This window comes from Pezoporus flaviventris, unplaced genomic scaffold (genome assembly GCF_033815535.1).
Source record: "Pezoporus flaviventris isolate CSIRO_AGI_PZ_B2104156 unplaced genomic scaffold, CSIRO_AGI_Pfla_v1 ptg000066l, whole genome shotgun sequence".
NCBI lineage: Eukaryota > Metazoa > Chordata > Aves > Psittaciformes > Psittacidae > Pezoporus > Pezoporus flaviventris.
In genome coordinates this window covers 13,947,386-13,973,011 of record NW_026892614.1, presented here as the reverse complement: position 1 = coordinate 13,973,011, position 25,626 = coordinate 13,947,386, and the positions used below count along the sequence as shown (strand labels likewise).

The 25,626-nt window shown below is 43.1% G+C and overlaps 1 protein-coding gene across 3 annotated transcripts; it reads right to left on the bottom strand.

Moving 5' to 3' along the window:
- On the bottom strand, window positions 1-25,626 carry CAPN9 (calpain 9). Of its 3 annotated transcripts, XM_061471308.1 has the most exons (20): window positions 25,265-25,626; window positions 20,483-20,552; window positions 19,907-20,025; window positions 19,182-19,315; window positions 18,396-18,564; window positions 17,509-17,592; window positions 17,189-17,274; window positions 15,312-15,389; window positions 12,168-12,328; window positions 11,315-11,472; window positions 10,471-10,679; window positions 9,810-9,846; window positions 8,171-8,251; window positions 7,644-7,701; window positions 7,294-7,358; window positions 4,833-4,901; window positions 3,378-3,456; window positions 2,589-2,705; window positions 1,508-1,566; window positions 1-490 (listed from the first exon to the last, which is right to left on the bottom strand). In XM_061471308.1, the coding sequence occupies exons 1-20, from the start codon at window positions 25,475-25,477 to the stop codon at window positions 464-466; spliced, it is 2,073 nt and encodes a 690-aa protein (XP_061327292.1). In that variant the 5' UTR covers window positions 25,478-25,626; the 3' UTR covers window positions 1-463. The 3 variants fall into 3 exon arrangements, 2 of the variants coding, with proteins under 2 accessions (XP_061327292.1, XP_061327293.1); XM_061471309.1 differs by lacking the exon at window positions 1,508-1,566; XR_009746571.1 differs by lacking the exons at window positions 1-490; window positions 1,508-1,566 and having other exon boundaries at window positions 4,829-4,901.

Genomic DNA, 25,626 nt, shown 5'->3' with positions numbered 1-25,626 from the left:
TTTTTGTGTAGCTACACAGCATGTTGGAAATAAATTCCAAACGGAACAAAGTTTTATGCAACCTTATATTTTCAAAAGCACCTTACAGTAATCTCTACCCAAGGAGCAATAAAGACCTTTAATCACCATAGTCTGTGCTGTGCTGAAACTAAATACAATCTGATTTTGCAAAACCCTGTGGTCACTCAGGGGTGTCAGTTTCAGGCTCTTGGAGAGGCACATGTGCCCCATCCAAATGCCTTTCACAGTACTAAATCCAGTATGAGGCTTTACCAAAACCAAACTATGATCTGACTGTTAAACTCCTCAAGAGGGCTGGGGACCAGAAAGGGTGGGCAGCATGCATGTTGCTCCTCATGAAATCTCCTGGTGAAGTCTGCATGCAAAGGGGACCTCAGCTGTTTGGGACAGAAGTCTCAGCAGCAATGTCACCAGAAGCTTCCGGCATCCAAGTCAGACTTCTTCAGATATTCATTGCCAGGTTGATAAACTAAGATTGGAAGAAAGATCAATGTTACAATAAATGACCTCAGGCCCTTTTCTTCCCCCTCCCTTTCCCCAAATGAAAGAGATGTTCAAAAGCTTTGCCTTGCTCTGAATTGACCCCATATAGAGAAGAGTACCTTTGCTCACTAGGCTTTTGTGTCCTGTCACTAAGGACAAACTTCAGCCAGCATTTACTTCTGTGTTTTGACGGAAGGAGGGAGAGCTCTCCAAACACTAGAAGCCCATAATGGCAGTGGTTTTGTTTGCATCCCAGCAGTCTGCATGGGCTTCCATGCTTGTTTTGTCAGAGAATTCATTGTGCCTGGCCCCAGGAAGCTTTGAGTTAGTGTTAAATGAGAGACAACCCACATATATGACAGGGAGACAAAGAGAGCACAGGAAAACAAGAAGCCTGTTCTGAACGGTGAGAGAAGCAGATGATTCTTTCCTGTTAGGGTGATGAGGCACTGGAATGGGTTGCCCAGGAAGGTTGTGAATGCTTCATCCCTGGCAGTGTTCAAGACCAGGTTGGATAAAGCCTTGGGTGACATGGTTTAGTGGGAGGTGTCCCTGCCCATGGCGAGGGGGTTGGAACTAGATCATCTTAAGGTCCCTTCCAACCCTAACTATTCTCTGATTCTATGGACATGCACAGGCAAGGCTGTTCTGCACTCCTGGGGGATTCAGGGATAATGAAAGACCTCCCATCCCCATCTGCAGCTTCCCTTTTCCCCCACTGAGAGCTGGCACCAGAGGAAGGAAAAACAGGGAATGTTGAAAGGTTGATCAGCTGTCAGTATGCCACAGAGCAAGGAAGGAAGGCAATAGCACGGAAGAGATGTAACCAGTGTGCGTGCTGTAAAATCCCAGCCCTGCTGAAACCTATGGCAGATGCCCCCTGCACTCTCATAGACACGGATGTCACCTGAAGTGCATGCAGAAATGTTCTGGTTCTTACAAGAGGAAAACGCTCTAGAGAAGCCCCATCATTTTGTCAGTGTTTATGAAGCTGTGCTCATACCTCGCCTATATTCAGGTTAATATACTCCTTGTTTTTCACACTCAGAGCTTGGAATACTCCTGAAATGAAAAACAGGACACCAGTGCTATAAATACACCTCATTCATATTCATACATGAGCTCCCCATCCCACAATGATGGGTGTCTGTTCCAAGGAGAGGGAGGGCCTGGCGCAGAGGCAAATCACTTAGGATTGCTTGGTGGTGGTAGCTGCTATGACAAAACTAAAGTCCTTGCAAGAGGAAATGTCTTGGTGACGTAAGGCCCTTGTGCATATCTCACTTCAGGACTTGACTGGAAGAGGGTGTCCTGAATACTAAACCATCGCATTTGGATGATACTCTAAAAATGAAGCCAATCAATTTGCATTTCTTTCTTTATCTTTTCTAATTTTTCTCTCTCAATAGCTTAATACTTCTGTTGCCACGGATCAAAACAGAAAGTAAAGAGAAGAACAAAACAATAAAAACTGGTGAAGAAAGTTGATTTTGCTTCTCATAGAGAGAGCTGCATATGATTTGAGTTTGGAGTCACACTAATGATCACTTCAGCATTTATCCAGCCATTTAATCTATCTCTACTACTGCTGGAACGAGAGTGACCCTGCTCACAAAAGAACTGGGATGTAGGGTGCTCAATGTATGAGGAGGGGTATCTTCTGCCAAAAGTGGACAAGTTAAGTACAGGATATACCTGTCCAAGTACATGCCAATTATCTCTTTGCATGAGGCACAAGCAATATTTGAACCTTGAACTTTTGTGATCCCAAATGAAGCTCATGGGTGAGCCACAAGAAAGGCTGTAACTTGGACTTTGCCAGCATTCTTCACATGCCTTCTATGTTGCTGCAGTTTGTGAAGCAGTCTCTATTCACACAGGGAAATTTTCCATTAGCAACAGAACATTTTTCACTTTACAGGAGAAAAGCCATCCTAAAAGCAAATGCTAAACACAGCTCCTTTCTGTTAGCCGTGTACACATGTGATCTCAGATATTGTGCAATATGCTCAATGACAGCCAAAAGAGGAACATTGGGTTTTTTTTAAAAAGGGAAAGAAATTCCAGAGGAAGAAGATACTCACGACTTGCATTCTCTAAGCGAATTAAGCAGTTCAGAAAATCATCAAAGTCAATCTGGAACTGTTCATCAGAGTATCGGAGGACAATCAGTTGCAGCAGGTAGTTGCTGAGTTGGTATCCTTCCCAAAGACACATGCACAAAGGAAAAATCAGCAACCTCACTGGCCAGGGAGGAATCTGCAGATCTCTACTAACTAATCTTGAAAACCAGTTAATGGCAGGATACTCAGGGGCACACAGCCATCCTGAAAGTGATCTGACCACAGAATTCTTTAAGCTTGCAATGCATAACAAGCTCTGAACAGGAAATTTTGCAGTCACTGCAGTTTCTAGTCTGTGCACTTTTTGATGTATGAGGGACCATTCTGTCTCCCTGAAATTTGGAGGGATTTCTGCAAAACTAGGTGCTTTAATAGAAATAATTTGCAGTGAAATGCACTGACTGCTCTTCATAACAAACAGCTTACTCACTGTTCCTTCAGCCCTTGAGGGCAAATGGAAGCTGAAGTTGCTTGTTTCAGGGTCTAACCCTGCACATATTCAGCCCTGTTGAGTTCAACAGAGCTCAAGAAAAATATAAAGACTGCTCTCACTGACTGCCCTGCAGGACTGGAGAATCCTGGGGCAAAATTAGTCTACTTGATATCTTCTCTAGGTGTGCAAGTCCTCTCTGGGATTTAAACCTCCTTTCTGTTCAGGGGCACCTGGCCAGCATAATTGATTGCAGCCCTCTTCACCCACAGCCGATGTGCCTGACAGGTTTCACAGGTAAAATGTAGCGCTATCCTTACCTGCAGCTTTAAGTGCACTGCGAAGCTCATAGGAGGACATGGACCCAGATTTATCAAAGTCAAATTGAAGAAAGATATTCTATAACAAAATGAGAACATGGAAAGTTTGTATGCATATGAAAGAGAGCACAGATATGGCACAGAAAAGCAAGGTCTTTATTGCTAACTTGAGCATTTAAGAAAGCTGACAAAACTTTGGTCCCGATCAAGTCTGATTTTGTAACTGAGGAACAAATCTAGGTCACAGTTCTCTTTGTCATATGAATAGGTTGTTGTGAAACTTCAACCAAGTACTGCCAAACCCATGCATTCAAAATAATGAGGTGCTTTTGGTAAAAACCTCCACAATTTTTCAAAAAGTGAGTTTTTCTGGGTAGGATGTATTGCTCTTTGTCTTTTAACTCTGATGCATCCTCTTAATCTCTTGTTATGTTTTTCTCTATAATTCTGAAGGCTAGAGACAATTAGTTTAATGTGAAGTTAAGACTGTAACTTGCCTATTTGTTGCTAGGTACAAAAGGTCCAAGCAGCCACATTCATGGTACAACCAAGAGAACTGGTACAAACATTCAGACCTAAATATTAAATAATTATTAAACTAGAGTTAAATTCCATCTTTTTAATGAGATGACAAACTCAGCTACCCTTGGGAAATATTTAGAGCTGTCATCACATTCATCTTAAATTTACCCAGCAAACTTACGTGCAAATCTTCCAATAAGACACAAGGATTTCTCAAACCCCCTTGTTAAAGAATAATGCATGCTTTGTTAAAAGAAATGTGGCATTAGTACCCAAAAAAAGCATTTGCCATTTTTGATGGGCTAGACAAGAAGCAGGGAACTGCGTATCTTGAATGCTTGGGTGAAGCATGAATTCAGAAGAAACTATTAATGACCATAAGGAAACAATTATGTTGCCTGTATTTGAATATTCAGTCTGTGGCCTGATTCTGCAAGCCTGTTTATTCTTATTGCCATATACAGTGACAGGGAAATGTGTTTAAATTTAGAATCAACACTTTCCCAGACTTCGGTACAGTTGACTCCTGAGAGATCAATAAAGGAAATGCAGCGACATAGGAAATTATTGTTTCCTACTACTTATGAATCATCACTTTCTACTTCTGTACAACAGCAGTAATGGAAATTCCTTAAGTTTAATTTTGATTGGCTTGTTTATTAGTGTCCTTTGCAATCTTTATCCCAAACATAGTTGATTTGCTTACAAAAATCTCAGTGATTTCCAGAAAACCATTATGGTTTAGCATCATGGAAAGCTAAGAATGTCTTTGACTATCCAAAACAGGCCCCCATACTTTTAAAACATTTGTTTTGAGTTAAAATTTGTAGCTTGTAAACATTCCTGTCTCCACTTTTGTCTGCACATACATAATAAACTATGCAGGAAATAGCTAATGAAATGGAGAAACAAACAGTGAATAATGTCACCTACTATCCATTTCTTCATTTTTTCCCAGAAAACTTTGAACTCATTAAATTCCAGTTTCCCGTTGCCGTTGGTCTGGCAATCTGAATTAAGGAAAAAGATTCTCTACCTGAAGGTCCAAATTCTGTCTGAATTTATAAGCACTGTTCCTTTAAGCAGAAAATGTGAAGTTGCCTGGAATGCCTATGGTGCCACTGAAACTCATATCGGGATTTCTCATGAGGTGCAGCTTGAGCAGTTACAGTCATGGCTGTGGCTGTGATACTTGGGGAACATTATGTGATATAAAAACACAGCTGAGCAATGCAGGCTCCACAGGAGAAAGAAAGACAGATTGTTCTGAGGCAGGAACAGCTTTGGATGTAAAAGGGATATAAATGATTCACAGAATTAAATTACCTGATTAAAACAAATTGCTACTGTACTCAGAGGAGTTAGTTAGTCAACCAATGTGCTATTCAGTATTTTTACCCAGAGACCAAGCTCTGTTGCAATGGCTTAACCAAAAATTAATGGGCATTGTGGGGTGAGGCTGGCAAAATATGGGTTCTCATGGTCTGAAAAATAATGTCTGTATAGCATTTCTGAGAGGCAGTATTTAGATATGCCTGTCCTTCCCTCTGCCTGAAATGTAAGGGTCTTTAAATACTTATTTCACTGAGTTACTGATGTTGCCCAAGCACAGCTCGCTTGCATGACAGAGCACTTGCTCTGAAATGCTAAATAAGGAATGGGCCCATTCCCCTTCCCCTTTCCATCTTACTTGCCAGGACAAAGCCCTTGCTCAGATGGACACTAGGATAGTGAGGATTCATAAAGGTAAAAACGTGCCAAGTGGGGTCAAGTTAATGTCTGTCATTGTTTTAGCACCTACAATGGTGACATTATTGAGGCACTCAGAACCCGAGGGCATTACTACTCCTGCAAAAAGTCACTGTCAGTTTACCCAGCCAGGTTCTTCTTCCTGAGGTCATGTAGAACTTTGCCCTCACTTTGTGCCACTGCATGGTGACAGTGGCCGGGGAATTTGGTGGCACTGGGAGGGGACTCTGCCAGCGTTGATTTGGATTTGCGTTCATGTAATTTTGTTCCTCCATGTACTCCAAATACCATGTCCAGAGTGCGATGGTTGTGTCTGTGTTCCTTGTACTGCTAAAGCAGAGGAAGAGATGTTTCCCCATTTATTCAAAACTATGCACAGATTTGCTTGGAAGCATTGCAAATAATGGAAACTATTTAGTTATATCCTAAATAGTAAACCTAGGAATGCTGCCATGCTCCTGTGTCAAGTGCAGACCCTGGCTCTGTCCCAATACCATGTAAGGATGAGATGTGAACATGGACCAGCTCCCTATTGAAGCCTGGCTCTTAAGGGAGGAAATTCAGGACTGGTGCCCTGTTTCTCACTGTATCTGTATGGTGACTGATCTGCACTAAATTTCAACATTATGGGTATTGCTTTAACAGGACAAAGTTTTGTCTGTTTTGGTTTTCTTCTCTAGTGTTTGAGAGGATGTTACCTCTGTCACGGACTACAGCAAATAAAGCAAAAGGTAAGAACTTCTCGGCTGAACAAGCAAGACATAAAGCAAATGTTAGATACTTGCCTTGTTAGAACAGTACCTGTTCTGTCTCACATGTAACAAAACTGTCTATCAGGAAAGCATGCTGTGAAAAACATGCCTACCTGAGGAGAAGCCATGCTAAGCAAACTCTACAGGCACCAGAACATTGCAAAGGATGAAGCTGGCGGGGAAGTACCAGGGCTATGATTCATCTCACCTAATGTCTGAGCAGTTGTTTAGCATTCCTCACAGTCAGGCGCATCCAGAACAAGCATAATTAAACCATCTTTTTCACTATCTATAAAGGAAGTCTAGAAAGCTAGCTTAGATGTAGACACCTACACCACAAATGACTAAATTTGGACAAACTTTTCGCCCACATGTCTGCTTCCTGGAGTTCCAGGATCTAGCTGTAAGACCAGATTTTCCAGCTATTAGTCTGGCTGTCAAAAACCCCCACAGCTTTGATATTAGTAATTTTCAACACTCTGCTGGTCCTTAATTTCTGACCCATAACTTGCAGGCACAACTCTGCCTGGTGAACTTCACCCTCCAGAAAACAGACTTTTCTGGAATTATCTCTTCTAGGCCTTTTTCAAATAAACCACTGCTTGAAAAATGCACTGGTCTATATGGAAGTAATTTGAGAATTACTTTTAAAAGTGCTCAGCATTAAAGCATCTGCCTCTAAGTCTGCAGTAGAAAATAGTCTGTCTTGAAGGTCCTAGCCCTAAATTTCTATGAGAAAAATCAGTATACAACTTTCACGTATTATTTTTTTCTTTGGGTAGTGTTCTGCCATGACATTACTACATTCGTCTCTGATATCCAAGACAGGTACCCCTATGGACAATTATAGTCAGCATTCATTTAGCCTCACAAGCACTTATTCAAAAGGATACATCCATCAGAGAAATGATATTTCGGCATGAAATGAGACTTAAGTTCTTGAATCTGATGTTCTTTGCTGGAAAAGCACAATAATAAGAAAGAAGCCATTGGGTAAATCTGCCTTTTATAAACTGAAAGTAGAAAATAGGATTTCATAAGTGGGCATAGCTGCCTCTTAGTCCTCATGCTGGAGGCAGGGCAAGGTCGTGTTTAGATCACAGACCAGATGTTTTCCTGGCTCTGCGCAGCTGGCTAGAGGACATCAAGCAGGAGTCATAACACAGCCTGTCTGTAAATGCATTTAATGGCAGCTTTTATAAAGTTCTTTACACCGCTTACCTCAGAGGATATCAGCACTTACTTCTTTTTAATACAGCGTTCAGAACATATTCAAGTTCTTCTGCAGATATCTCCATGTCCTACAGTAAAATAAAATAAAGGAAAAAAAGTATAGCATCTGTTACTTGAATATTTCTGTAATCAAACATACCAAAACCCTCAAAAAACACAAACATTACCCATCTGTACTTTATTGCAACTCAGGAATAGAGAACCATACAAAACCCAGAAAAGGCTAAAAACTAAAGGGCTGCTGTGCATAAGTCTAGCTGAAGGAGATCTCCAGCAGGAACCACTGATTCAGAGAAAGTAAACTGCAGTTGGACACTGAACCAAATAAGCTCCCTCAGACCTTGAGTTCCCTTTGGTCCTCCTGCTTGCTCACCAGCAACTGAACCCTTCTCCAACTAGACATGAGGCATGGTGACATCTGGTGCCCAAACAACACACTACAACTAAGCATACTCCCAAAAAATGTTTCACCTGGCCCGTAGAAGTGTCTCACCTCTTTCCATGTCTCACTATGACCCACAAGGGTTTTGCACTCACCTTTCCTGAAATCTGCTCAAACAGTGTCTTGAAAAGTTTTTCTTCTTCAGTTTCTTCTGGGTTTGGGGTTGGGGTTATGGGCTGCAACATCAACCACAGAAGTCATTAGATGAATTGTAAACCATTACATTTCTCCTGCATATAGCCCCTCTGTGCATCAGAGGACCAGAGTACATGTTAAAATAAGGGTACACATACTCCTGAACATTGGTAGGCCTGAGGCCACACAACCATCTAGCTGCCCAAAGGGAGTCTCAATCCCTCATTTCCTTTTCCTGGGTGGTTGTGTAGTCTGCCATTGCCTTTGCTATGTCAAAATCAAGAGCACCCATCCCAGCAAACAGCTTTTCTCTCATCCCACCCATGCACCACTCTGATTCCCTGGTCCTTGAACAGCCAGAGCTTATATCAAGCTCTTTCCAGCAGCATCATTCAAGGACCTCTTGTCCTTCTTTAGAGCACCAGCCAGATGTGGCTGCACTTTGGCACATTACTCGGCACCATCCTAAGCCTGGAAATGCTTTCAGCTGGCTGCCAGCTGAGTGCCTCCGTGCAGTCTCAGAGGGGTAGAGACCAGGCTTCAGTCTACACTGATGACCAGAGAGATGAAATAGTACAGAACCATTGCTATAGTTGGGGTGACCATGTGAAGAGAGAGTTCTTGGCCAAAAAAGTGGGGAAAGAGAAGGCAACAGCACAGCGTAGGAAGCAAAGAGTAGGGCTTTGTTTTGCCTACCCACAGAAGATACAACATGGGTGCTATCTCGTGTACTGTCACCAGAGTGGCCGTGCTGACACTGCTTGGCCACTTACAGTTTTTTTGACTGTATGTATTTTAGAATCATAGAATGGTTAGGGTTGGGAAGGACCTTAAAATCATCTGGTTTCAACCCCCCTGCCCTGGGCAGGGTTGTTCCTCACTTATTTCTGCTCAAGTCTGTATGCAGTCCCTTAATGATACTGGGACAGGTGAACAGATTTACTTTGCTACTGAACATGGCCCTGAGAACCCAGAAAAAGAGACACACTTGAGGTCTTGGCTTAGCTTGTTTCCATGGGAAGACACACCACAATTCACGGTTTATTTGCAGGGATACACTAAAACAGGAGCTGACTCAGACTCAGCTGCAATTAGTGCTCAGCAGGCAGACCAGGCCATTCAGAAACAACAAGAACTCAATCATTTCAATAGGCACACACATGTGCCTAGTGTTCCCTCCCAAGCCCTGCAGATATTGATAAGTAAAATGAAGTCATTTGTATGAAAAACCAGTGTAGGTCTGTTGGCATTCTCTTGCCTCTTCTTTTTTTCATTATAAAATTTTAAAGATGTGAATGGCTGTGTGCCTCCCTGGTGCTAACAGGTGTGCTTTCACTGCACCCACGGTGGCTGATACACTCTGTTGCCAGCTGATGCTGGCTGCCTTCAAGTGGATGCAGAAGCACAATGATTATGATTTTGATTGTTACAGCTCTTTTACCATATTCAGCAGAACTGGCTGTTTCAGTCACATACACAAAGCTGGCAGTTGTGTAACATTCCTGTGAAACGAACGTGTTTTAGCCAAAGACAGTAAAAGAAGTGTGTGCTGGCTTCTGCTGAGCTATTCTCTTGCTATTTTAACTCTTATAGGCTTACCTCAGGGAGATCAATGGCAACGTTCTGATCTAGATCCCTAGAGAAAACAAAACCTTATTCAGTATCTGAAGATATTCAACATCTGCTTGGGGTGGAATCTTGCTCATTACATTTTCCAGAGGGGGATGATGAAACTGTATTTTTTATTCAACAGGTTAAGTTTAGCTAAAATTCATCTGACAATCACAATTTTGCACTGTTTGAATTTTGGTGTAAGCCCCTAAAACCAGACTTGAAGCAAGGCTCAGGGAGGGCACAGCTGTGCATGCTGCCTGCTGAAGAATTCATCTCATTCTTTCTTCATTGTTCACACACTTTTTCCTGAATACCCTTTCTTAGTATAAAATTGTCATTCAGACAAACTCAGGGAGGAAACGAGCAGGAAACAAATACTGCTACATTCAGAGAGTCCTGAACAGTATCAAGTAGCTAGCAACTCTTACTTGTCAAGCTTCTAGCAGGCTCAGCATGGCAAGCTCTATTTCACCACCTACTAAACTCTTCTCCAAATGAAGCGTCAGGTTTAGCAAAAATGGGCAGGAGCTTTCCATGCCAGGGTTCTGCTCTAGGGCTAGGTGCCCAGCAGCCAGACTCTCCCCAGTAGCAACCAGCCTGACATGCAGGTGAACACCAGAGGGCACAGAGCTCACATCTGACTTACTCAGTGATGGCCTTCTTCTCAGAGAAAATCCTCAGGCAGAAATCTGCCTCCTGGTGCGGCTCAAACGTGGTTGGAACAAGAACGTAATCGCCTGGTGGCAGCTTGAATCTGTTAGACACTTCCCTTAAATTAATATAGGTTTTGCTCCTGGCCTTGGAGGGGTGGTACCTGAAGAAGTCTTTGCCCAAGTGTCCATCTCTGCCGGGGCTCTAGAAGGGCAAACAAAGGCAGTGCTGCACTATCCAGTGTGTGCAGGGGCCATCCTTGCCCCTTTCTCAATCACAAGCACAAGCCTCTCACCCGTCTGGGATCCTGACTCTCATCCCTTCATCCAGGCACTTGCAGCACCCCCAGCTCCTACGTCATGGCAACGACCCACTACTGGTGGTCCTTTCCCACCCAGAAGGCAGTCTAATAGGATTCTGGGACATTGTCTTCCCTCTGAAATATTCCCTGCCATTGAGTGCCACAGTCCCAGGCAGGGTGTCAGGGAGCAGTGACAACAGATTTGCCAATTCAAACCTCACTTGGGGGACAGGCACTCCTGCACCCCAAGAGGCTCATAAGAAGCAACATCCCTCTTTAAGAACCAGGCAGAGGATGACAGAATCATGGGGCCAAGGAGTCTACCCTGGGAACCCACGGCCCCGTAGGGACTCCTAAATCCTTCTCTGAGAGGGCATCATCCCAACCATGTAAAATACTCTGTGGGGCTTGATGTAATGAGAAGATTATTTCATGAGCAAGGGCCCTAAAAATACATAATAGCTGGCAGGGGTACAAACCCAGAGAAAGATGCTAATACTGATAGTGCAGCTACTGCGCTTTAGAAGCAGTGAAGTACCTCATAAATAGAGTAGCCTATGGTTAGCATTTCAGCTCCAAGCTTCTTGAGTTTACGGCGATCCTTCTGCATCAGCGCCGCTATGAATGTGCACTCATCTTGTCCATCGTCTTTTTCTGTCAAATGCAGCTTGATTTGTGGGTTTGTCCAGAAAGTGTCTGCCAATGTAAAGAACACCAGAGAGTTCCTTGCCTCAGAATAATAATACCACCACTACTACTACTAAAAGAAAAAATAAAAGAAGGCAAAAAGGGCAATTAAGCTGAGGTTTTGCTCAAATCTAGTTTTTCCATTCCCTGTCATGCTTCTTTCCACTAAGCTCTGCAGAAAATAAGCCAGATTCTAAAGTCCTTCATGGAACTAGGTGTAGAAAAGATTTTATGCCTGATGTTTTATTAAGTTACTGTGGTTTAAATAAAGTTGTCAGATAGGATTTTGTTAAAAGTACAGTACTACAATGATCCCATAGTGCTGGTGCCAATCTGGAGTAATACATTTAAGGTCCATGCTGCTACTTCAGAGCCACATAAACATGCTGGCTGAGTTGGATTTTTTCTCATTTTACACTTACTGCTGCAATTTAAGGGACTTATTTGGAGCTAGTCCTGCTCATGCAAATGTAAAGAGGCAAATCAGATCCAGTGAACTTGAGAGCAAAGAAAGCAGCTCTTACACTGCAAACTCTCAAGTGGGACCATATGAACATTTGTCCTTTTGGCTGGTTCCTGCTAGCTGAGCATCAGCTGGCCTGGCCTGCACCCACAATTCTTGCTATGGGGTAACAGGAAAGGTGGCTAAGAGTGGGTAAAGACTTCAGTGCTGGCTTCTCATTTTCAAAGCAGTATCTATTCACCTAGGAAATTTCTACATCCTCCTGCAGTGGATCCCCGGACCCAGCTCCCCTGGTGGATGGTCACCTCCCACTTGTGTGCAGTGCTGTCATCCAGGGCATCTGGAGTCAGGTTGCAGATCTCAACTTTATCAAAATGCACTTTGAAGTCTTCAAATTTCATCCTGAGCAAAAGACATGGGAAGGAACAGGCAGTCATTCACTTCAGTGAAGGATGCCCAGCACAATTACTTACACCCTGGAGTCCGAGGGCCAGATCACCAGCTTGTGTGAATCTGAATAGTTTCAGTGACCATGGAGGTATGCTGATGTACACCAGGGGAGAACTATCTCTCACTCACTGTGGTGTAAACTATAAGCAACCTTACTGTCTGGGTCACACTCTGACATCTCTTAATACCTTTCTTTTTACACTATAACTCTATTGATTTTATTCAGTTACCATTGAGCATAAGATGAAAAAAGGTGACATTGGCACAAAATCTGTGATGGAAAGAGTGATTTCATCAACACCATCCTGGCCTTAATGGCTGCACCTATATTGCCAAAAAGCCTACCAAAGTATGGCAGGCATCTGTGCAGGAGCTAAACCTACCTACAAAGCATCCAGTGCCAGCCGCATGACAGCACTACAGGGAACACATGGTGATGGGTTAGCCAAGCCATGGTATGATTAGTCTGTCTGCACTTCAATTAAAGTCACACTTGGGCCTCTGCTAAGGTGCCTAGTTTCAAGCTGCTCACCCTCCCCTCCTTTATGAGTGCCTAGGATCCTATCCCAGCAAAAACATACACCAAACATGAGAGGCAAAAAGGATGTTTGGACTTGAGTAGTGGCTCCTGCCTGCCTTTTCAGGTGGTATAGAAACACTGCTGCCTGCTACTGTGTCACACAGAACCACAGAATCATAGAATGGTTTTAGGTTGCATTACATATGTTTTATACCCAAGGTGGACACCTATACTTGGCCATGGGAAGGAGGAAACAAATGCCACAAGACAGATGTTTTTGAGCTGTTAGGCTGGGCTGGTTGAAACTAGACTGCTCAGCATGCCGAGCAGCAGATAAGCCGTGTGATTTTATCTACCAAGTAAAAGGTCAGTAAGATACCAACAGTCCTGCTGGAGAAGGAGCTTTGTGTTCAGGACTGGGCAAAGAGCCAAGAGAGGGGGCAGACAGAGCCAGGCACCACTGGCCATGGTATGCATCCCTGGGCAAATGGAACAGAGCAGGAAAGCTAAGAGACAGCAGTTTGCATGGTGGGCACTGCAAGGAGGGGAGGCCCACTGATGATCTAAGACTGAAGGTAGCCTTGGCAGGCTGAACTTCTCTCTGTAAAAAAGCAGAGGTATTAGGCCTTTCTGAGGGCAATTTAGCATCCAGATGTGTCCTCTGGCCCTCTTTTTCCATGGACCATGAAATAATGTACAGAAACTGATCTCTTCCCTAACACAAATTTTAACATCCATCTTTTTCCTCCAGTGGCCAATGCCTAACAACAGAATGGAGTAGCAGGAGAGCAAAAGCTCTCCAGGACTGCATTTTTATCTGCAACAGTAGCTGATAGGACCCAGCTAGCCCAGCTAGTGTAGATCATCAGACCATTTTAACGTCTTTACAGATATATCACATTACTGCTCACACAAAGTCTGTATGTGAAGCCTAATAGGGAAACTATCAAGGTGTGGCTTAGAGGGGGGCAAAGAGGCAAACACTCCTTAGAGAAATACACAGAAGTCAAAAGGTATTAGGAAAAATAAGCCTGACGGACTGGGTGGAGGTTTAGCTGGTATCAAACTTGCCTGACGGGTTTTGGAAGCATTTCTTATCTTCTGCATGTAATTTTTCTCCACTTAACCCCTTCAGTAGAAATTTCTGTCCCAGGGGCTTTTGTTTCTGATCTGAATGACTGAGATGCTGGATGAGGAAAGTCAACATTTGTCTGGGTATGCTCAGCCTCATTAATTTTTATTTGCCTCCCCAGGGGACTTAACTGTCAGCTTAGCTCTGTTGGACAGACCTATTAATGTATTTCATTACTCATTCGATGCCTACTAGCACGTTTGCACCTCCATTACACAGCCAGGCTGTAAGTCGTGCCCTGCATGGACTTGCTGAAGTTACTTGGTTTCCAGGTAAAGTCTTTGACTCCTTTTCTTTCACCTCATAAGTTCCGGCTGTAGACAGGTCAAACACAGACAAAAAAACCCAAACCAAACACAAAAGCTTTTTGGAAAAGCTGCTAATGCCCTATTTCATTTGCAATGTCAATAGCAAAATAACTCAAAATAGCCTAAGTAAAAATATTTAAGTAATGGATCAGCCACTGGACCGTCTTCCCTCCAGAGCTATCAAAACTGGGGATAAATCATTTAATATAGCTTAACCTGCTGCATTGTCTATCATAAATCATTTTTCGGGCCTAAAGTTGAACTTTGGATTAACTTGCATGAAAAATCTGGAATAACCCTCTGCACAGCTCTCTGGATTTACCTCTATGTAAAACAGATGAGTATTTGGCCTTAGAAAATGTGATTAGACACATTGTCAGAAGTGCACAGCATGGTTGATATGAGGGGGGGACTACATCATGTGCAAGTCAGCCATCTGCTCTGTCTGAGATTGTGAATTTGGCATGAGGAGCAATTCACACTTCTAAAGCAATTTTCACCACTTTTTTTTTTCTCTTTTAATTTCATCTTTTCTTCAAATTTTCCATCATTTCACACATAACTTTGTGTTCTTTTACTTTCTGTAACAAGTAGCACTGCTCCTCGGGACTCCCTTCCCTTCCAGTGTATGACTAGCGTCACCCCTGAAGGTATTTCAAAGGTGATAGAGTGCAATACAATGCTCCTTTCTGTAGAGCCTACCTTTATTCATGGGAAGGATTTAAAGGGTGTTACATCACAGGGAGACACATGGTATTTGAAATATGATAATACCATTAACTAAGCTGACTTTTAAAATGCATTTTGTTATTAAAATAGACATGGGCACGCATGAAACACAGAAAAACAAGTTATCATTCTACCAGCCCTCTCCTAGGTGGAAACTGAGCATTTTCTCACACAGATACTTTCCTTATTGGTCACTTACACCATGATTTCTGACTAGATCCACACACTTTAAACCCCATGGCTTACCAGAACTCTCCATCATCCTGTGCTGCCTGAGACAGGCGTCTCTGCTCTGATGGGCTGACTGAACGCCACTCCAGAGAGCTGCAAGAAAACAAACCCAAGCTTTACTACAGTATGTGGCTCAGAACGACTGGCTGGACACAGCAGCAGGCTGTTCTTCCACATGTGTTTCATTTGATCAGCTCACACAAAGAAAGATGCATCTAAGAGGTTTCCTGAATCCTGCTATTACTCATGGTCAGAGACCCAACCAACATAACTGGAAGCAGGACCAAAGATTCTGAAGCTGCTGTGGGATGGTCCTGTGTGAGTTATTGCCTGCAGTCAGAGTTGGGATTGCTGTCAAGTTCTGGAGTTGGGTATAATAGGGCTATTGGTAAACATCAAGATTTTGGTAAGTCACACCTCTCCTTAAATCTGTTTTCCACCTGTAGCCCCATCTCCTGCTTTATGTTTGTCAGCAATTTAGGGTCAGATACTTCTTCAAAATTGAGTCAATAGGAACTGAGTAGGCTCCTTCCTCATAAAGGAAGATTTGCTGGAGTCGCTGGGGTTCCAGGTAAAGTATTTGCCTTCTTTTCGTCCACATCTACAACTCCAGCTGTGGCAGATCAAAACTAAAAAAAACCTGACAAAGCTTTTTGTAAAACCAAAATGCCCTGCCACATTTCCAGTCTGACGTAATAAACAGGCAGTAGCAGGCCTCTTGTGTTGAGGTTTTTAACTCCAGTAACCACTGCAAAATGTTATTACAGATTCTTGTATTGACCTGTAAGCCCCTTTTTCACCCTGAGTTCCAGAAAACCTACCGAGTGCAGAACCAGAGCTCTGCTTTGCACAGCCTTTTTCAATAAACAGCAGGAATTGCCAGATGCCTGTCCTGATCTTAACCTCTCAATATTCTGAGATTTAATCACTCATTATATATGCCGATTATCCACATTTTTCTTTTTCAAGACAACAAAGGATCAGAGCTGATGTGGAAATATTTCATTTATTTCCGGGTCATGTTTAGGACAGGGTCATTCAAAGTAATCCTGCAGATGACTTTGGGTCTCAACAATTTTAAAGAGCCAAGTAGGTTATGGTTTCTGTCCTCTACAACTGTATGAATACAAAAAACATGGTAAAAGAAAGTGAAACAGAAATGAAGCTGTACGTATGTGCAAAAATACACTGAAAAGTGTATGCTGGGGGAGAATGCAGTGTTGGGTTTTATTATACTTTTTTCTTTTCTATTACTGCACTTTGTTTACATTTGGTAGTAAAATCAGACTGGTTTTCAGCCCAATCCTATTGTGCTTTTGGGTTCTTTCACATCTTTGGTAGGTACCACATCAGGAGGATCTCATTGAATGGTCATATATAACCTGTAAGGTTCCTGCATATCCCTAATGTGTTTAGAAACCAAGATCAGTAAATACAACCAGAGATGCATAAGCTACTTATAGGGGGTAATACAGTATCAATTTCAGTATCTGCAGTAGGACAAAGTACAGATGTTGCGTTACAAGTACTACAGCAACAGCCTTGTAAAAATTGAATGAAAATTCACTCTAAATGTATTATTTTTCCCATCAGTAGTGTCTTAAAATTAACTTATCTCATTATTAAAATTAACTTATCCCATCATTCAGTATTAATGAATATTTTTTGCTAGTGCTAGATTTTGGTGACTAAACAACTTTACAGTGTCCCCATAAATGGGCAGCTCTGAAAACACCAGGGGTGACATGTTAGTAAGGCAGTAACACTGGTATGCACGTGCAAACTCTTGATTTCATTTTCTGTGAATAGCTGGGGCTGCAGAAAGGCAGCTGTGGAGCAGCAGCTGGGATTTGGCCCTTGTGAGGCCAGCATGTATGGGACAGCTCACGCACTTGTCACTCCAAGGGCCATTCCACTCGACCTGTCCCCAGGGGTTCCTTATCCTTATGAGCTGCACTTGCTGGCCCCGATAGCTCACCTGGGGAAGAAAGAAATAGAGAAAATTTCAAGTGTCAGTAGCTAGGGCTCAGGACTTCTCCTGTGGGCAGAGGCTGGGCAAGCTGGTGTAACAGCCGGGCAAAAGGTGCAGGCTGCTACAGACGTGGGAGGGAAGGGTTGATGGGAAGTTCGATAAACCCTGAGGATAACTCCCCCTGCCACCTGAGGTCCAGGAACATTCCCTTATCTTTCTCCTTTGCACTGCTGAACATACCTCATCAATGCCAGTCACAGAGTAAGCGTGGCCCTTTATAAGGCCAAAGGGGGTTTTGGCTTCTGACTCGGCAGCACTGCTGGTCTGAAATACAGAAAAAAGGTGTGAATCTCTTTTTTCAGAGTGAGATTGCAAGTGGTGCAAACCGGTCCCTTTCAAGCATCAGGTGGGAGCTCAGTGGCTAACCAGTAGTGTGAGCAGACAACTTGGCTGTCTGCTCAATGCAGGCAGTGATGGTGCAATGGTGCCCTCTGAGCCCTTGAGGAAGGGATTTTTCAATTTTTTTTTTTTTTTAAGCATTGTTCACACATAAGGAAAATGAGGTGGTTCCAGGCTAAAACACCTTCTCTGCCCCTGGGATTTTGTATCAACATCATCTGTGTTTCTGGATCTCAATCTTAACTCCCATTCAAACGTAGTTTATGTTAGCTAAGGAATGGTGAAAGCTGCTCTCACACTGAGGTCAGGTGTGATACGGTCTCATTTCTTCTGAAAAGATATTGATGGAGTGGTGACGGCAGAATTCAGGGCTGAAAAAACAACCCCAATTTTGTAGTCTCTGGAACCAGTAAGTCCTCAAAAAGCTATGACCAATTTTAATGCTAAGCAACCAAGTAAGTCAAGAAATAAAGTTCACTCTCAGCAAGTGCTCGCACTCATGTCATTATTGCCTTAAATACAGTGTCCATCACCTCCTGAAAAGTGATAAATTCTTCTTGTCTTTTAAACAACTGTAAGAATGACTACATTAATACTACATATCCAATCAGTTCATAGCTATTATTTGCAAAGTTAAGTGCATATCCAACTACTGTCTTAAATTAAATTTTTTTAGCACTGAAACCACAAAGCTAAACAGAGAAATGCAGCCCCTATTTCTTACTTACATCAATGGAGCAGCCCACCATGGAGCATCTTTTCAGAGCTTTCTCTAGGATTTCATAGAAATTGTCAGGAGCCTTTTTAACCTCATACGTTTCTCCTACGCCCCCAGTGAAATCCTCCATGGCTTCTATTGTGCTGCCTCCTTTCAGAGCCTCGTAGCTGCTGTTCAGCCTGGAAAACACACGCTGACCATGAGACTTTCTTTCAAAACTTTGAAGAAACCCATGTTTGAGAGTTTTCTCACATGGGCATAAGATTGCAGCAATGGCACTGAAGTCAAAAGAAGTATCCCAGAATGCATCCAGGATAAATGGGAGGAGTACTGGGATCAGTCTGCTTTCTTTGTTAATTGTATTTTTAATTCATTCATTTCTCTATATCCCTAAAGCCTGTGGTTTTTCTTTCTTTAGTGCCAGTTGTCAGGTTGGCAAGGACTGAACATCACTGTGTGTCAGTGGCTTGCTACCTGCCAAATCATTTAGAAAGGCAGAACCATCAACTGAGGTCTGAGCAGAGACACAAATGTCAGGATTCAGGCTTTGATGCAACTCTGTTGCTGTCAGCTAGGGGTTTATCTAATGATGTGCTGGAAGCTGGACCAGCTCACAAGAGATAGGCATAATATCTTCAGCTCAGGGCAACAGCAAATGCAAAAAACACTTCACTGCCACCAAAAAATACTGGATAGAAGCTGTTCGCTGGAGTTGTGAATAATGTGTGTACACATTGTGCTATATACATGTTGCACTGTATACAAATAGTGAATTTATGAATCTGCAATGACTTACTTGGCATAGGCTTTCTCTAGTAAGGCACTCCAAAATTCATTGCATTCAGCCGAGTGCAAGAAAACCAACCGGCCATTGAAGGTGGGTAATCTGTCATCAATCACGACATCCAGCCACTCGTTGTGCTGCCAAAACTGTTTAGAAAGTATGGGGCATGAGTTTGGTGACAGCATGTCATTTCCTGAGTGCAGCACTCTGGTGTCCCAGCACTTCTAGTTGCAAGTCACAGGCTTGATTAGAAGTCATATGTAAACCATCCATTCCCACTGTAACATATTAGACTGCTCTGAAAGAAGGGTAATATATCTTAAGAAAAGACTAAGACTAAAAGTGCAGAGCTGTACTGTAGCTCCTTGTCTGGATAATGTTACTTATGCAGCTACACAAGTGGTCACCACATGATTCAAGTCACCTCCGAGACACACATGCATTACATATCCCACTACAATTCCTTACATCCTAAGTGGAGTTTGTGTGCCAAGGAAAATGTGACATAATATCTAAAGCCATACATCTCTCCACAGAGCAGAAATGGCATGACTGTGGGAGGCTGACATAGCCCACTAGGTTGTTTCTCAAAACATGAACACTGTAAGCTCAGCAATCCATGTTCTTTTCAATTTCTCCTCTGCAATAACTGGCAACCCCACTGCAAAATAGACCATGAAATATAATGACAGAAAAGTGCTCATGCTGTGCCATCCTATGTGATGTGTTTATTTTACCTGGAAATGAAATATTCCAGCATAATCTGGCCCAAAATTTTGATCCAGTGGAACCACTCTTGATAATGTTTTTTCGTTCAGTGTGAGAGAAGCTATGGCTGCCAATAGCCAGCAGTCACCTGTGAATTGAGAAAAGGTAAAAAACTCCTCACTTTCTTTCCTTCAAAGGAGAAAAGGTAAGTTAGGGCCTAGAGAAGATGTTATGGAAGTTAGCTTCCACCCCTCTTGAAATCCAAAATACAGCCTGTGTGTCCCCAGGAAGTATGTCCCCGTCTGACCAGGGGAGACTGCTGCAGTTTGGAGGTGCTGCTAGACAAAAGATTCCCTTGGGCTCACAGTACCCTCACATGGAGATCCTTCCCTGATCTTGAATCCCACTGCACCAGGATGGTCCCTGGCATGGATGGGAGGGTGCTACCAAAAAGATGGCTGCAGGCAAGGTGAGCATGGCTCACCTCCACCTTCACTGCTCCCACCAGCTCAGGAGGGACAACATCCTCTCAATGTGTAAAGATATTCCTGCTGCTGCTCATGGGGTGTAGGCATGACTGCATCAGCCCAGGGAGAATCACTCACCAAGATCCCCTTGACAAATGTCTGTTCTTGTGGCTCCTCCAAGGATAAACTTGGGGTCTTTGACAATGTCCTGGGAGAAAGGGAGAGAGACACAGAAATTACTTGGAACATGCCAGGAAACCATCAGCAACGCTCTGAGCCCACATGTGCAGCATGGTGTATGTGCCCCATGGGCCACACTATCCTGCAGAGGTGTAGCCACCACAAAAATCTAGGTGGGGAATCCTTGCTAAGTAGTTACAGCGTGGAGCAATCAAAGAATAAAATATCTTCATTTTTTTTCTATTTAGTCAGCTGTTAATGAAAGGCTGGAGTTGTCTATTCATCTGTAGGCAATTGTTCAAATATCATAGCACAACCTGCTGCACAATCTCACTGTTAGACTAAAACCCTTGTTAATGGCTTTTTGTTTGTGTTTTTTTTTCCCCACAGTGTCTGGAAAAAGGGAAATTGTCAATTAACTTTTAAATGCCAAGGTAAAGCCTTTTCTTTACCTGCACATGGTACCTGGAACATACAGCGTCTGACAGCCACGAGACCATTTCCTCCTCAGACAGGCAAGCAACAAAGGCAGAGTCCAGCCTTGTTTGTTTTATAGAAGAGCTAACACTGCCCACCCTTGTGTGCTCAGAGGGACTGTTGCTCACGGGGGCATGAAAGCAATTCTCACGCATTCACTGTCCTAGTTCAACTACTAGCACCACGGCTGCATAGAAAAATAAGTGGCAAACCACTAAATGTGGCAGGAATTCACCTTCTTTGCTTTTTTTTTCCATGAACTGTAAATTGAATTTGATTGAACTGAACAGAAAAGGGAGGAGAGAGTATCTAATATATTACTATTAGATACTAATACATACATTAGCTGATATGCCTGTAGTTAATGGGTCTGCCCTGATACGTTGTTGCAGACCCTATGGCATGAAGCAGAGCCTTTTGCTTAAGTGACAGAAGCTTACAAAAACCAGAAGAAAACTAAAGAGAGGCAAAATAGAAGAACACATTCAGCCATTTAACCTCTGCATTTGCCTAGAAGGAAAATGGATTGCTTTTGGATCATATCACTGCATTTTGTGTGGCCGTCAGGGCAGGATATTGACAGTTCTGTTGTGCTTCCTGCACTTAGTGAACCACCACTGCTCCTGTGAAGCGCACCCTGCACAGGCAATATTCAGGAGGAAGCTGGTTTGCACACGGTTTTGTTTGCCTATGCTGGGGAGGAAGTGGTGGCCAGGTTGTGCATCAGCCACCAGTAACCCGGAGGGAGGTAACACATCACATCCTGTCACCAGTGTGTGGAGCAAAGGGAAATCAAACAGCAGCCCCTCCTTACCTGGCCCACCTGCTTGTTAAATACGCTCCATATTGTTGGGACTGGATGTGAACAATAAAAACACAGCTCATTGCCTTTACACATCAATATAACAACAGCTGATAAAGTAGCTGATCTTCAATAACACGCCTTGGTTTAGCACCACTGCTCCTGGGGAATGTAATTCTCGTGACAAGAAATGTATTTAGCTGTTACCAGGAAACTCCATGTGTTAGCAAGGGACAAGATAAAAAACCTTTCCACTGACATGAGTATGAACATTAGATTCACGGCCCATTGCTTATTACACAGCTCTGCAACTGACATATGGAAAAATATTTTCAATCTCTTATGTCAAAGCAAAAAACAAAAGTAAAAAAATCAATAGAAAGGGATAGAAAGGATTTTGGCTGGGCCCGTGCCACATTCTCTGCTACACGAAACAAAACCACATTGCAAAAATAGTATTAATTTCAAGGGGATTTTCAGACTGGGTGGTGTAATTATGTGTATCAGGGCTTTAGCATATTAAGGGACAAAACCCAAAGGTGGATCTTGCATTCACAAACAGCATACAAAACAAAAAAATTCATGTATTTGCCTGTGCAGGGATATTACCTACAAGTGGGGACATGCAGTCCTCACAGAGATGAAACGAGGTGACCCGTAACTCACAGAATCCTAAGGGTTGGAAGGGACCTCAAAAGATCATCTGGTCCAACCCTCCTACAAGAGCAGGGTAACCTAGAGTACATCACACAGGAACTTGTCCAGGCGGGCCTTGAATATCTCCAACGTAGGAGACTCCACAACCCCCCTGGGCAACCTGTTCCAGTGCTCTGTCACTCTCACAGTAAAGAAACTTTCCTGATGCTACATCAAAGCTGTGTTTCTTTAGACTCAAAAAGAAAACAAATTGCAGCCCCTGCACCTGTCTCACATTGGTAGACAGGGTAAATGGAGACCCAAGACAGGCTGAGGATGAGGTTATTTAAGTGACCTTATTTTTATTTGTGATTACACCAGTTGCCAATGGCTGCTCTTACTAGGAGAATTTCCTTCTTACTTCCTTCTGCAGACCATAGATTCATTTGGCATTGATAAAACACATTTGTCTTTCATTTTTTTTTATTTTCTTTTTCACATTCTTCAGCTTGTATGTCTGATGTTCCTAGACACTGAGCTGTTGAATTTATCCCAGCAGTCAAACTTAGATGGAAAGGAAAGGAAAGGAAAGGAAAAAGGAGAAAATACAATGAGAAAAGGGTCTTCTGTTCTTTGGATTGTTCTAAAATGTTGATAAGTTAACAGTTTCAAAGGTTTTGTTTATAATGAAAAGGGATTGCTAAAGAGAATTGCTTTCTGAATCTTAGCACACTTCAGATTTATGTAGAAAGTGAGATATTCCTTTAGTGGAGATGCATGTAGCTCACTGATTGCAGTAGGAGGTTTACAGATTAGACCTATCTGAGGGTCTTGTTCACAGCGTGTAAAAACATGTACACATGCAGGTATATGCATGTCAAAATGACAACAAAGCCTTTTCTACTCTCATTTCCAAAGATTAAACTTTAGCAGAGTGTAAATCTGAAGACTAACATTACCCTGCAATTACCCACATGTATTGTGCTACACTTCATCTAAGCTATTGTAAACTACTGTTAGGAGAGTTGGTAAAAACCAGTCACTGTGAAAAGCAGTTTGAATGCAGGTACCCTACACAGAGGCTGTGCTCTTATGCTCACTATCTCCAACACCACAGCCTTGTCAGCTCAGCTGTGGCAGCTAATCTGGGTCATGCTCCAGGCCTATATCCCACTTGCAGAGTAAAATGTGTTACCTTGAAATGGTGTTGCAGTGCCTCTATGCTAGTGCTGGTCCTGATGGATAATAGAGATGAAAGTGACATAGCTGAAATGTGGAGGAGCCAGAGAAGAGCATAACTAAAACCCTGTCCTTACACATCCTCTAAGACTCCCCTGAGCTTTATTTCTTGCTGTGCAGCTCACTGAAGTTCACCTTCCTGCATGTGGGAATTGGAGTGTAAAGTCAAATCCCGTTTCAGGCAATTTATTCTGTAAATGTTTCCAGTTCAATGTACAAAGATCGCAAAGAAGACTGAAACAGCTACAACAGACAGATTGCTGTCCCTGGGTACCACGCACAAGGACACACAAGCTCTCAGCTGCTACTGGTCACAAGTTCAACTATTGTGAAGCCCAAATGGAAAAAAAGATAAACCAGGACCTAATGGCTGGCCCAAGGAAAAGCATTCTTTCTGATTTAATGTTGCAGGCACTTGCATTTCTCATGCCCCACAGCACTCCAGAGTCACCACACCAAAAATATCTCAGCCCCACAATCCCATCCTGTGCTGGGGACCAGCCCCACAGCCTACCTGGCTTTTGTGGCACAGGTAGGCAAGGCAGGCAGCAGTACCTGCAGGGGCTGCACTTGCCATGTGTACGGATCTCCTATTTTTCATAGCTGAAACTTTTCCAGGAGAATAGCTTTAATTCTGCTCTGCAGTGGCACTATGTTAACTATCATCAGAGGCATTTGAATGCCTGTCATATCAGATTAAGTTAAGCCAAAATTTAAACCTTTCTTTAAGCGTGTTTTGTTCTTTTTCTCCCTTGGTTCTTTTTCTCTCAGGGTCGCCAAAGGAAAGTTTTCTACTAAGGGAGAGAGAAGCTTTCAGACTATGAAGAAAAAGAGAATAAAAGTCATTAGCAAAGAAATGAAATTAAACGTAGCCACAGATTTTCTGTGGCTATTAGTTACAGAGTTAAGTGGGGAGAAGGAACCTGGAGTGATGTTGGGTTCGTGATCTGAGAGCATATGACTATTGAAACTTCAGGCTCTCACTGTGTCATTAATGGTTGTTATGCAAGATGCATTAAGGGATACTTTTCAAGCCCTTGGCTACTGCTGAATGGCTCAGTAACCATGGCATGTATCTGTAATCTCTCAATGTTTCATGGTAAAACAGAGGAAGTATAAGAGTCTCATACTCTGAAAGTTGAAAGGTTTGAATTTTTTAAGTTTAACCTTAATTATGAGTTTCCCACATTAACAGCATTTGATTTTCATACAGTTAAAACAGCAGCAAAGGTATTTTACCCTTAATTCCTCGCATATCCTCTTATTTTCATCTTAGCTGTTTGGCAGTCATGTAAGAGAGAAGGCTGATTACCAGTTGTTTGAGCACATGCATAAATACACGTCCATAGAGTGTGACTGTACAATGAGCTACATCTGAGACGTGGTGTGAACCCTTCCAGCCCTCTCATCCCACAGCTTGAGCAATTTGTGGGTGACATCCCAACACCACACCACTTCCCCTGAGATGGGAAGTGTCTTCCCTGCACTTCACCTCCCTGAACACCCCATGGTTTGGTGCAATCCCAGAGCACAGCAGGGTCTGACTTTTGGCAGTATGAAAGGCAAGAGCGCAATGTCATACTCACCCCAGGCCTCTTCCAGATGAAGGGAATATGTGGCTTTTCACTGAAGAAGAGAGAGGAGTCACAGGCAGGAAAGTCGGGATCCTCAAAGAGGACTCCCCTGCGCAGGCACTCCTGCTTCAGCTCCTCATAGGCCTTCCCCGAGCTGTGTGTGGCACATGCAGCACTAGGCAGCGCCGGCGACCTCGGCTTCAAGTCCCGGTACAGGTAGGGCATGGCTCCTTCCCACCTGCCAGAGAGATCCCAGGGAACCGAGGCTTGGCAGGAGCCGGCAGAAAAAGAAAAGGGAGCAATAATACCTCTAGTGTCTTGTGAAGTAAAGGGCAGAGGAAAAGAGCGTGCTATGGGGAGCTGGCAGCGTCCTC